This window comes from Tinamus guttatus, unplaced genomic scaffold (genome assembly GCF_059628265.1).
Source record: "Tinamus guttatus ecotype Peru unplaced genomic scaffold, ASM5962826v1 Tinamus_guttatus_pri_ptg001060l, whole genome shotgun sequence".
In the NCBI taxonomy this organism is placed as follows: domain Eukaryota; kingdom Metazoa; phylum Chordata; class Aves; order Tinamiformes; family Tinamidae; genus Tinamus; species Tinamus guttatus.
The window spans coordinates 3485-15594 of NW_028289594.1; the positions used below are offsets into that span (position 1 = coordinate 3485).

Here is a 12110-nt window from a genome sequence, read left to right on the forward strand (position 1 = left end):
ATAGCCCCCCTGCAGCACCTATAGACCCCCCTATAGTGCCCTTAGAATGACCAATATAGCCCATAGACCCCCCACAGCACCTATAGAGACCCCTATAGGCCCCATAGACCCCCCCATAGCACCTATAGACCCCCCTATAGTGCCCTTAGGATGCCCTATAGCGCCCATATAGACCCCCCCATAGCACCCATAGAGACCCCTATAGGCCCATAGACCCCCCCGCAGCACCTATAGCCCCCCCTATAGCCCCCCCAGCCCCCCCCCTCTTACCCTCCTCCTCCGCTCCGGCCTCTTCGGCCACCAAACAGGAGAGTCGGGGCCGGGGCCCGAAGCCCCAGGACAGGAGCCCTGGGGACACCCGGACGCCTGGGCCCCCTGGGGACACCTGGGGACACCTGGGGACAACCTGGACCCCTTGGGGACACCTGGACACCTGGGGACACCTGGAGCCCCTGGGGACACCCGGACGCCTGGGCCCCCTGGGGACACCTGGGGACACCTGGGCCCCTTGGGGACACCCGGACGCCTGGGCCCCTTGGGGACACCCGGACACCCTGGGGACACCTGGACCCCTTGGGACACCTGGGCCCCCTGGGGACACCTGGACTCTAGGGCCCCTTGGGGACACCTGGACCCCTGGGGACACCTGGACCCCCTGGGGACACCCGGACGCCTGGGGACACCTGGACCCCTGGGGACACCTGGAGCCCCTGGGGACACCCGGACCCCTGGGGACACCCGGACACCCTGGGGACACCCGGACACCTTGGGGACACCTGGGGACACCTGGAGCCCCTGGGGACACCTGGAGCCCCTGGGGACACCCGGACACCCTGGGGACACCCGGACGCCTTGGGGACACCTGGGGACACCTGGACCCCTGGGGACACCTGGAGCCCCTGGGGACACCTGGGGACACCTGGGGACACCTGGGGACACCTGGACCCCTTGGGGACACCCGGACGCCTGGGCCCCCTGGGGACACCTGGGGACACCTGGACCCCTGGGGACACCTGGAGCCCCTGGGGACACCCGGAAACCTGGACCCCCTGGGGACACCCAGATGCCTTGGGGACACCTGGACCCCCTGGGGACACCCAGACCCCTTGGGACACCCGGACGCCTGGGCCCCTTGGGGACACCTGGACGCCTTGGGGACACCTGGACCCCTTGGGACACCCAGACCCCCTGGGGACACCCGGACGCCTGGGCCCCTTGGGGACACCTGGGCCCCCTGGGGACACCCGGGCCCCTTGGGGACACCCAGACACCGGGGCCCCTTGGAACACCCGGACGCCTGGGCCCCTTGGGGACACCTGGAGCCCCTGGGGACACCCGGACGCCTGGGCCCCTTGGGGATACCTGGACCCCTTGGGGACACCCGGACTACGGAGCCCATTGGGACACCTGGGGACACCCGGACACCTGGACCCCCTGGGGACACCCGGACGCCTGGGCCCCTTCACTGGGGAGGACACCCGGACGCCTGGGCCCCTTGGGGACACCTGGACCCCCTGAGGACACCCGGACGCCTGGGCCCCTTCACCGGGGGGGACACCCGGACGCCGGGGCCCACTCACCTTCGGGGGTCGTTTTCACCTCATGGGGGGTCCCCAAGCGCCGCCGCCGCCTCCTGGAACCGCAGGGGGTCGGGGGGGGGACCCGGACGCCTGGGCCCCTCCCGGACTCCTGGGCCCCCACGGACGCCTGGGCCCCTCCCGGACTCCTGGGCCCTTCCCGGACGCCTGGGCCCTTCCCGGACGCCTGGACCCCCCCAGACACCTGGACCCCCCCGGACACCTGGGCCCCCCCCGGACGCCGGGGCCCTTCCCGGACTCCTGGACCCCCCGGACGCCTGGGCCCCTCCCGGCCCCCTGGGCCCTTCCCGGACGCCTGGGCCCCTCCCAGACACCTGGACCCCCCCGGACGCCTGGGCCCTTCCCGGACGCCTGGACCCCTTCCCGGACGCCTGGACCCCCCCGGACGCCTGGACCCCCCCGGACGCCCTGGGCCCTTCCCGGACACCTGGACCCCCCCGGACGCCTGGGCCCTTCCCGGACGCCTGGACCCCCCCGGACGCCTGGACCCCCCCGGACGCCTGGGCCCCCCCAGACACCTGGACCCCCCCGGACGCCTGGGCCCTTCCCGGACGCCTGGACCCCCCCGGACGCCTGGACCCCCCCGGACGCCTGGGCCCTTCCCGGACACCTGGACCCCCCCGGACGCCTGGACCCCCCCGGACGCCTGGGCCCTTCCCGGACGCCTGGGCCCCCCCCGGACGCCTGGGCCCCCCCCCCGGACACCGGGACCCCCCCGGACGCCTGGGCCCCTCCCGGACCCCTGGGCCCCCCCGGACACCTGGACCCCCCCGGACGCCTGGGCCCTTCCCGGACGCCTGGGCCCCTTCCCGGACACCTGGGCCCTCCCAGACACCGGGACCCCCCCGGACGCCTGGGCCCTTCCCGGACGCCTGGGCCCTCCCGGACACCGGGACCCCCCCGGACGCCTGGGCCCTTCCCGGACGCCTGGACCCCCCCGGACACCTGGACCCCCCCGGACGCCTGGGCCCCTCCCGGACTCCTGGGCCCTTCCCGGACGCCTGGGCCCCTCCCGGACGCCGGGGCCCCCCACCTGGATGAGCCGCGCGACCTCCGGGACGTGCCGGGGGCTCCAGACCCGGACCTGGTACCACATGGCGGCCCCTCCCCCCCGGCCACGCTGCCCTTTAAGAGCCCCCGGTTGCCCCCCCCCCCGCAGTGACCCCTGCCCGGGGAGGGGGGTCACACCCGGCTGCACACGGCACGTGGGGGGGGGGGGGGGGGGAGGGCCGGACGCCTGGGCCCCTTCCCGGGATTCCAGGGCCCTTCCCAGGATTCCTGGGCCCCCCTGAACCCCAGAGCCCTTTCCCGGATATCCGGAGCCTTTCCCGGACGCCTGGGCCCCTTCCCGGACACTGGGGCCATTCCCAGATTCCTGAGCCCATTCCCGGACTCCTGGGCCCCACCTGGACCCCCCCGGACACCGGGGCCATTCCCAGATTCCTGGGCCCCTTCCCGGACTCCTGGGCCCTTTCCCGGACACTGGGGCCATTCCCAGATTCCTGGGCCCTTTCCCGTATTCCTGGGCCCCATCCCGGACGCCTGGGCCCCTTCCCGGTCACTGGGCCCTTTCCCAGACTCCTGGGCCCCCCCCAGACACCTGGACCCCCCCTGGACACCGGGGCCATTCCCAGATTCCTGGGGCCATTCCCAGATTCCTGGGCCCTTTCCCAGATTCCTGGGCCCCTTCCCGGACGCCTGGGCCCATTTCCCAGCCCCCCCCCCCCATACACAGAGCCCCCCCCGCTGCTTCCTGCTCTTTATTCACTGATTTGGGGGGGGGAAGAGACCCCAAAGGGGCGGGGTCACGCGGGAGGGGGGCGGGGTCACGCGGAGGGGGGCGGGGCGCCGCCGAGGCGCCGCGTGACGTCATCGCCGCAGCGCAGCAGCCGCCACCCGCGGGGGCCGCGGAGCTCCGCCCCCCCCAGCGCCGCCAGCGGAGGCTCCGCCCACCAGCGCCCGGCCCCGCCCACGTGCATGCGCAGCTCGCGGCAGCCCCGCGCCCAGGCGGCCTGGAGGGGGGCGGAGTCAGAGCCCCCCCGTGGCCCCGCCCACAACAACCACCGCCCCCTCCCCTCGGGGCTGCCCCCGCCCCCCAGAGCTGGCCCCACCCCCCAGGTTTGCCCCTCCCCCCGGGGCTGGCCCCGCCCCCCAGAGTTGCCCCCTCCCCCCCGGGTTGCCCCCCGAGGCTGGCCCCGCCCCCCCAGGGCTGCCCCTGGAGGCTGGCCCCGCCCCCCAGGTTGGCCCCGCCCCCCAGGTTGGCCCCGCCCCCCAGGTTGCCCCCCCCCACCGGGGCTTCCCCCCCCCAGGTTGCCCCTCCCCCCCAGGGTTGCCCCCCGAGACTGGCCCCGCCCCCCCAAGGCTGGCCCCGCCCCCCCAAGTTGGCCCCTCCCACCGGGGCTCCCCCCCCCCCCGGGGTTCCCCCCTCCCCCCTCCTTGGTGACTCCCCCCCCCCCACCCGGACACCCCCCCCCCTTTGGAGATCCCCCCTCCCCCCCCCGGACGCCAGGCCCCTCCCCCACCCCCCTTGGGCCCCGCCCCCTTTTGACCCCGCCCCCCCGGGGACCCCCCCCACCTTGGACGCCGCCTCCATCAACCTCCGGCCGAGACGGAGCCCTGGGGGGGGGGACGGGGGGGGCCGGATACCGGGATCGCCCGGACGCCGGGGCCCCTTCCGGGAAACCCGGGACCCCCGGGACGCCTGGGCCCTTCCCGGATTCCTGGGCCCTTTCCCGGCCCTGCTCCCTCCTTCCCCGGTCCCTCTGTTTCCGCTCCCTTCCCAGTCCATTCCCAGTGCATTCCCGGTGCGTTTCCATCATGTTCCCGGTCCCTTCCCGGCGCGTTCCCACTCCCTTCCCACTTCCTTCCCGCTCTGTTCCCGCTCTATTCCCAGTTGGTTCCCACTCCCTTCTCGCTCCCATTCCCATTCTATTCCCGCTCCATTCCCATCGGGTTCCCGCTCCCATTCCCGCTCCCTTCCTGGTCCATTTCCGTTCCCATTCCCGCTCCATTCCCGCTCCATTCCCGCTCCGTTCCCGGTCAGATCCCGCTCCCATTCCTGGCGTTCCCAGCATTCCCGCTCCCTTCCTGCTCCCATTTCCGTTCCCGTTTCCGCTCCCATTCCTGCTCCATTCCCGGTGTTCCCGCCCCGTTCCTGCTCCGTTCCCGGTCGGTTCCCAGCATTCCCGCTCCGTTCCCGCTCTGTTCTTGCTCCCTTCCCGCTCCCATTCCCGCTCCGTTCCCGGTGCATTCCCGGCATTCCCCCTCTGTTCCCGGTCGGTTTCCGCTCCCGTTCCCGGTATTCCTGCTCCTTTCCCGCTCCCATTCCCGCTCCCTTCCCGCTCCCATTCCCGCCCCATTCCTGCCCCCATTCCCCCTCCATTCCCGCTCCCATTCCCGCTGTTCCCGGCGTTCCCGCTCCGTTCCCGGTTGGTTCCCGCTCCCATTCCCGTCGCATTCCCGGCATTCCCGCCCCCTTCCCGCTCCCATTCCCGCTCCATTCCCGGCATTCCCGGTGTTCCCGCTCCCATTCCCGCTGCATTCCCGGCGTTCCCGCTCCATTCCTGCTCCATTCCCGCTCCGTTCCCGGTTGGTTCCCGCTCCCGTTCCCGGCATTCCCGCTCCTTTCCCGCTCCCATTCCCGCTCCATTCCCGGCGTTCCCGGCATTCCTGGCATTCCCACTCCCATTCCCGCTCCATTCCTGGCATTCCCGCCCCCTTCCCGCTCCCATTCCCGCTCCGTTCCCGGCATTCCCAGTGTTTCCGCTCCCATTCCCACTGTTCCCAGCGTTCCCGCTCCGTTCCCGGTCGGTTCCCGCTCCCATTCCCGCTCTCATTCCCGCTGCATTCCCGGTTGGTTCCCGCTCCCATTCCCGGCGTTCCCGCCATTCCCGCTCCATTCCCGCTGTTCCCGCTCCATTCCCGGTATTCCCGCTCCGTTCCCGGCTCACCCCGGCAGCGCGGCCGCACGTACAGATTGTCCACGTAGAGGGTCGGCCCCGCGCGGCCGCTGAACGTGTAGGTGGAGAGGACGTAGCCCTCGACGGCGCCTGGGGGCGGAGCCTGTCACGGCCCCGCCCCCTCGGGCCAGCCCCGCCCCCCCGGGCCAGCCCCGCCCCCTCTGACCCAGCCCCGCCCCCCGGGCGAGACCCGCCCCCTCTGACCCAGCCCCGCCCCCTCTGACCCAGCCCCGCTCCCTCGGGCCAGCCCCGCCCCCTCGGGCCAGCCCCGCCCCCTCTGACCCAGCCCCGCCCCCCCGGGCCAGCCCCGCCCCCTCTGACCCAGCCCCGCCCCCCGGGCGAGACCCGCCCCCTCTGACCCAGCCCCGCCCCCTCTGACCCAGCCCCGCTCCCTCGGGCCAGCCCCGCCCCCTCGGGCCAGCCCCCCCCCCCCCCCGGGCGAGACCCGCCCTCTCAGGCCAGCCCCGCCCCCCTCCGTCCCAGCCCCGCCCCTTCCCGTCACGGCCCCGCCCCCTCCTGTGATAGCTCCGCCTCCTCCGTCCCAGCCCCGCCCCTTCCCACGACAGCGACGCCCCCTCTGTGCCAGCCCCGCCCCGTCTGCAAAGCCCCGCCCACTCCGTGCCAGCCCCGCCCTCTCTGTGCCAGCCCCCTCCTGCAAGCTCCGCCCCCTCCATGCCAGCCCCGCCTCCTCCCGTGCAAGACCCCTCCTGCAAGCTCCGCCCCCGTGCGAGCCCCGCCTTCTGCAAGCCCCGCCCCTCTGTGCCAGCCCCGCCTCCTCTCGTGCAAGCCCCGCCCCCGTGCAAGCCCCACCCCTCGGGCAAGCCCCGCCCCTCCGTCCCAGCCCCGCCCCTTCCCATTACAGCCCCGCCCACTCCGTGCCAGCCCCGCCCCCCGTGCAAAGCCCCGCCTCCTCCGTGCAAGCTCCACCCCCTCGTGCAAGGCCCCTCCTGCGAGCTCTGCCCCTCCGTGCCAGCCCCGCCTCCTCCGTGCAAGCCACGCCCCTCCGTGCAAGCCCCGCCCTCTCCCGTGATAGCCCCTCCTCCTCTCGTGCAAGCTCCGCCCCCGTATAAGCCCCGCCCCATGCAAGCCCCCCCTCCTGCAAGCCCCACCCCCTCGGGTGAGCCCCGCCTCCTGCAAGCTCCGCCCCCTCGTGCAAAGTCCCTCCACTCCTGGTGCAAGCCCCGCCCCCTCCGTGCCAGCCCCGCCCCCTCTCGTGCAAGCTCCGCCCCCGTGCAAGCCCCCTCCGGCACGCCCCGCCCCCTCGTGCAAGCCCCGCCTCCCCTCATGCAAGCCCCGCCTCCTGCAAGCCCCATCCCCCTCGTGCAAGCCCCACCCCTTGCAAGCCCCTGCAAGCTCCGCCCCCTCCGCGCAAAGGCCCCTCCACCCCGGTGCAAGCCCCGCCCCCTCCTGCAAGCCCCGCCCCCTCCAGCAGGCCCCGCCCCTCCGTCAAGCCCCGCCCCCTCGTGCCGCTCACCCTCGCTGGCTCCTCCCTCCGGGGGGGACTCGGCCACGAAACACTCGAACAAGGGGGGGTCCCCGAACCCGGCCTGGAGCAGCACTGGGGGGGGGGGGGGGCTCGGACGCCGGGGCCCTTCCCGGACGCCTGGGCCCCTTCCCGGATTCCAGGGCCCTTCCCGGACGCCTGGGCCCCTTTCCCGGCGCTTACTCTGCTCGTCCGTCTTCACATCCTCAGGGGGCACCTTGTAGATCACGGCGATCTCCTGGGGGGCGGGGGGTGAGCGCCCGGACGCCTGGGCCCTTCCCGGACGCCTGGGCCCCTCCCGGACACCTGGGCCCCTTCCCGGACGCCTGGGCCCTTCCCGGACGCCTGGGCCCTTCCCAGATTCCTGGGCCCCTTCCCGGACACCTGGATCCCCAATTCCCATTCCCGGACGCCTGGGCCCTTCCCGGACGCCTGGGCCCCTTCTCGGACTCCTGGGCCCTTCCCGGATTCCTGGGCCCCTTCTCGGACTCCTGGGCCCTTTTCCAGCTTCCTGAGCCCCCTTCCCGGTTTCCTGGGCCCCTTCCCGGACGCCGGGGCCCCCCCTCACCCGCACGAGCCTCATGACGTCCCCGATGTCCCGGGGCCGACAGGGCCGCACGAGGCCCCACATGGCGCCGTCCACCCCCCCCCGCCGCCGCAGCGGCCCCTTTAAGAGCCCTCGGAGGGGCCCAGGCGTCCGGGGCCCCCCCCCCGCCCCCCGCACCGTGCGCAGCCGCCCGGAGAAGCCAAAGTCCCCCCGGACGCCTGGGCCCCTCCTTGGAAGCGGCCCCGGCCGAGGGCCCAGGCGTCCGGGTGCCCCCCCGCCCCCCCCATAAGTGGCCTTTGTCCCGCGGGCCCAGGCGTCCGGGCAGCCACGGGTGACACGACGGGATCCGGGAGAGACTTTATTGGCACCGGGAGCGGCGGGAATGGGGGGAAAGGGCCCCGGCGTCCGGGAAAGGGCCCAGGCGTCCGGGAATGGGAATTGGGGGTGCAGGTATCCGGGAAAGGGGCCCAGGTGTCTGGGAATGGGAACTGGGGATCCGGGAAAGGGCCCAGGCGTCCGGGAATGGGAATTGGGGGTCCAGGTATCCGGGAAAGGGCCCAGGTGTCTGGGAATGGGAATTGGGGATCCGGGAAAGAGCCCAGGTGTCCAGGAATGGGAATTGGGGATCCAGGTGTCCAGGAAGGGCCCCGGCGTCCGGGAATGGGAATTGGGGACCCTGCTGTCCGGGAAGGGCTCAGGTGACTGGGAATGGGAATTGGGGGCTCAGATCTCTGGGAAAGGGCCCCGGGATCCAGGAAAGGGCCCCGGGATCCAGGAAAGGGCCCAGGCGTCTGGGAATGGGAATTGGGGGGCCAGATCTCTGGGAAGGGCCCAGGCATCCGGGAATGGGAATTGGGGGCCCCGGTGTCCAGGAAAGGGCCCAGGTGTCCGGGAAGGGCCCAGGCGTCCGGGAATGGGAATTGGGGATCCAGGTGTCCGGGAAGGGCCCAGGCGTCCGGGAAGGGCCCAGGTGTCCGGGAATGGGAATTGGGGATCCAGGTGTCCGGGAAGGGCCCAGGTGTCCGGGAAGGGCCCAGGCATCCGGGAAAGGGGCCCAGGCGTCCGGGAATGGGAATTGGGGGTCCTGGTGTCTGGGAAAGGGGCCCAGGCGTCCGGGAAGGGCCCAGGCGTCCGGCTCAGGGGGGCGGCCGCTCCGGGGGCCGGTGCAGAGCCGCGTCCAGGCAGGTGCCCAGGACGGTGGCGCCCGTGAGGATGAGGAAGGTCCAGAGGAAGAGGCGGTCGAGGACGAGGGCGGCGAAGCGCCAGTCCTGGCGCAGCTGCGGGGGCACCGGGGCTTGCACGCGCGTTTGCACACCCATTTGCACGCACATTTGCACGCACGTTTGCATGCATGTTTGCACACCCATTTGCACGCATTTTTGCATGCATTCACATGTGCATTTGCATGCATTCTTGCACTCATTTGCACGTGCATTTGCATGCATTCTTGCATGCATTTGCACGTCCATTTGCACGCATTCTTGCACTCATTTGCACGTGCACTTGCATGCATTCTTGCATGTGCATTTGCACGCATTTGCACGTGCATTTGCACGCATTCACACACATATTTCCACGCATTCCGGCACACATTTGCATGCATTCCTGCACACACATTTGCACGCATTCTCGCAAGAATTCCTACACGCATTTGCACGTGCATTTGCACATATTCACACACGTATTTGCACGCTTTCTTGCGTGCATTTGCACGTACATTTGCATGCATTCTTGCACACATATTTGCACGCATTTGCACGCGCATTTACATGCACATTTGAACTCATTTGAACATATTCACACACATATTTGCACACTTTATTGCATGCATTTGCATGCATTCTTGCACGCATTTGCACATGCATTTGCACGCACATTTTCACGCATTCTTGCACGCATTTGCACGTGCATTGGCACACATGTTTTCACGCATTTGCACGCACATTTGCACGCATTATTGCATGCATTTGCACGCATTCTTGCATGCATATTTGCACGCATTTGCACGCATTCTTGCACGCATGTGCATACGCATTTGCACGTGCATTTGCACGCATTCTTGCACGCATTTGCACACGTTCTTGCACGCATGTGCACACGCATTTGCACGCGCATTTTCACGCATTCTTGCATGCATTTGCACGTGCATTGGCACACATGTTTTCACGCATTTGCACGCGCATTTGCACGCACTCTTGCATGCATTTGCACACATGTTTGCATGCATTTGCACGCGCATTTGCACGCACATTTGCACGCATTCGCGCATGCATTTGCACGCATTCTTGCACGCATGTGCACACGCATTTGCACGTGCATTTGCACGCATTCTTGCATGCATTTGCACGCATTCTTGCATGCATGTGCACACGCATTTGCACGTGCATTTGCACGCATTCTTGCACGCATGTGCACACGCATTTGCACGTGCATTTGCACACGCATTTGCACGCGCATTTGCACACCCATTTGCACGCATTCTTGCATGCATTTGCACGCATTCTTGCACGCATGTGCACACGCATTTGCACGCATTCGCACATCCATTTGCACACATGTTTTCACGCATTTGCACGCACATTTGCACGCATTCTTGCACGCATTTGCACGTGCATTTGCACACACGTTTGCACGCCCATTTGCACGCCCATTTGCACGCCCGTCCCCACCTCCTCCTCCTGCCGCTGCTCCCGCAGGCGCCGCCCGATGGCGCCAACGGCGGCCGCCGCCTGGCGCAGGGCGGGGGGGGGCGGGGGGGGCCCCTCCCCCCCCCCGGGGCGGCGGGGGGGGCGGGGCCGCCCCTCCCCCCCCCCCCCGCCGGGGCCGCCGCAGGAAATACTCGTCCGGGGCGGGGGGGCCGCGGGGGGGCGGGGCCCGGCGCCCCGGGGGGGGCGGGGCTTGAGGGGGGGCGGAGCCTCCGCGCGGCCGCTGCAGCCCCAGGAGGGGGGGGAGGCGCTGGAGGAGGAGCTGGGGGGGGGAGGGGGAGGGGTGAGGGGGGGCCCCGGCGTCCGGGAGAGGAGCCCCCCCCCCCCCCCCCCGAAGGGATCCCGGTGTTTGGGAAAGGGACCTGGAATTCGGGAAAGGGACCTGGAATTCGGGAAAGGGACCTGGAATCTGGGAAAGGGGCCCAGGTGTCCGGGAAAGGGACCTGGAATCCATGAAAGGGCCCTGGAATCTGGGAAAGGGACCTGGAATCCGGGAAAGGGACCTGGAATCTGGGAAAGGGACCTGGAATCTGGGGAAGGGGCCCAGGTGTCCGGGAAGGGGCCCAGGTGTCCTGGAAAGGTCTCCATCCCCCGGGAAAGGTCCCCGTTTCCCAGGAAAGGGGCCCAGGCGTCCGGGCGAAGTCCCAGCCCTCCTGCTCCCAAGGGGCCCAGGCATCCGGGAAGGGGCCCAGGTGTCCGGGAATGGGAATTGGGTATCCGGGAAAGGGCCCAGGCGTCCAGGGGGACCCGAGGTGTCTGGGAATGGGAATTGGGGGCTCAGATCTCCGGGAAAGGGCCCAGGTGTCCAGGAAGGGCCCAGGCGTCCGGGAAACATCCCCGTCCCCCAGGAAAGGGCCCAGGTGTCCGGGGAAGGGCCCTGGGGTCCGGGAATGGGAATTCAGGGCTCAGATCTCTGGGAAAGGGCCCAGGCGTCCGGGAAGGGGCCCAGGCGTCCGGGGAAGGGCCCAGGCGTCCGGGAAGGGCCCTGGGGTCTGGGAAAGGGCCCAGGCGTCCGGGAATGGGAATTGGGGGCTCAGATCTCCGGGAAAGGGCCCTGGGGTCCGGGAAAGGGCACAGGCGTCTGGGGAAGGGCCCAGGCATCCGGGAAGGGCCCAGGCGTCCGGGAAGGGGCCCAGGCATCCGGGGAAGGGCCCAGGCATCCGGGGAAGGGCCCTGGGGTCCGGGAAGGGCCCAGGCGTCCGGGAATGGGAATTGGGGGCTCAGATCTCCGGGAAAGGGCCCAGGCGTCCGGGAAGGGCCCAGGCGTCCGGGAAGGGTCCTGGGGTCTGGGAAAGGGCCCAGGCGTCCGGGAATGGGAATTGGGGGCTCAGATCTCCGGGAAAGGGCCCAGGCGTCCGGGAAGGGCCCAGGTGTCCGGAAAGGGCCCAGGCGTCCGGGAAAGGGCCCAGGCGTCCGGGGAAGGGCCCAGGCGTCCGGGAAGGGCTCTGGGGTCCAGGAAAGGGCCCAGGCGTCCGGGAAAGGGAATTGGGGGCTCAGATCTCCGGGAAAGGGCCCTGGGATCCGGGAAGGGCCCAGGCGTCCGGAAAGGGCCCTGGGGTCCGGGAAGGGCCCAGGGGTCTGGGAAAGGGCCCAGGCGTCCGGGAAACATCCCCGTCCCCCAGGAAAGGGCCCAGGCGTCCGGGGAAGGGCCCTGGGGTCCGGGAATGGGAATTGGGGGCTCAGATCTCCGGGAAAGGGCCCTGGGATCCGGGAAGGGCCCAGGCGTCCGGGAAGGGCCCTGGGGTCCAGGAAAGGGCCCAGGCGTCCGGGAAGGGCCCAGGCGTCCGGGAATGGGAATTGGGGGCTCAGATCTCCGGG

General features: G+C 70.5%; 1 protein-coding gene and 1 long non-coding RNA gene across 2 annotated transcripts; both read right to left on the reverse strand.

Annotated features, from left to right (window-relative positions):
- Positions 1-269: 269 nt before the first annotated feature.
- Positions 270-2706, reverse strand: LOC148590857 (uncharacterized). Its single transcript, XR_015914233.1, has 3 exons — positions 2632-2706; positions 1581-1633; positions 270-348 (listed from the first exon to the last, which is right to left on the reverse strand). It is a non-coding gene; the product is annotated as an uncharacterized LOC148590857 (long non-coding RNA).
- A 718-nt stretch (positions 2707-3424) lies between these two features.
- Positions 3425-7735, reverse strand: LOC148590858 (thialysine N-epsilon-acetyltransferase-like). The gene is made up of 6 exons (XM_088538380.1): positions 7609-7735; positions 7224-7278; positions 7032-7115; positions 5549-5647; positions 4174-4214; positions 3425-3610 (listed from the first exon to the last, which is right to left on the reverse strand). The coding sequence occupies exons 1-6, from the start codon at positions 7669-7671 to the stop codon at positions 3425-3427; spliced, it is 528 nt and encodes a 175-aa protein (XP_088394506.1). The 5' UTR covers positions 7672-7735.
- Positions 7736-12110: the final 4375 nt, after the last annotated feature.

What these genes read in the sequence shown, in the direction of transcription:
- LOC148590858 (XM_088538380.1), bottom strand. Translation starts at nt 7,671, where the DNA reads ATGTGGGGCCTCGTGCGGCCCTGTCGGCCCCGGGACATCGGGGACGTC. An exon ending in CGTGCGGCCGCGCTGCCGGG is followed by an intron (nt 4,215 to 5,548) that starts GTGAGCCGGGAA and finishes CCCCCCCCCCAG; the next exon opens with GGCTCCGTCTCGGCCGGAGG. An exon ending in TGATGGAGGCGGCGTCCAAG is followed by an intron (nt 3,611 to 4,173) that starts GTGGGGGGGGTC and finishes GCCCCCCTCCAG; the next exon opens with GCCGCCTGGGCGCGGGGCTG.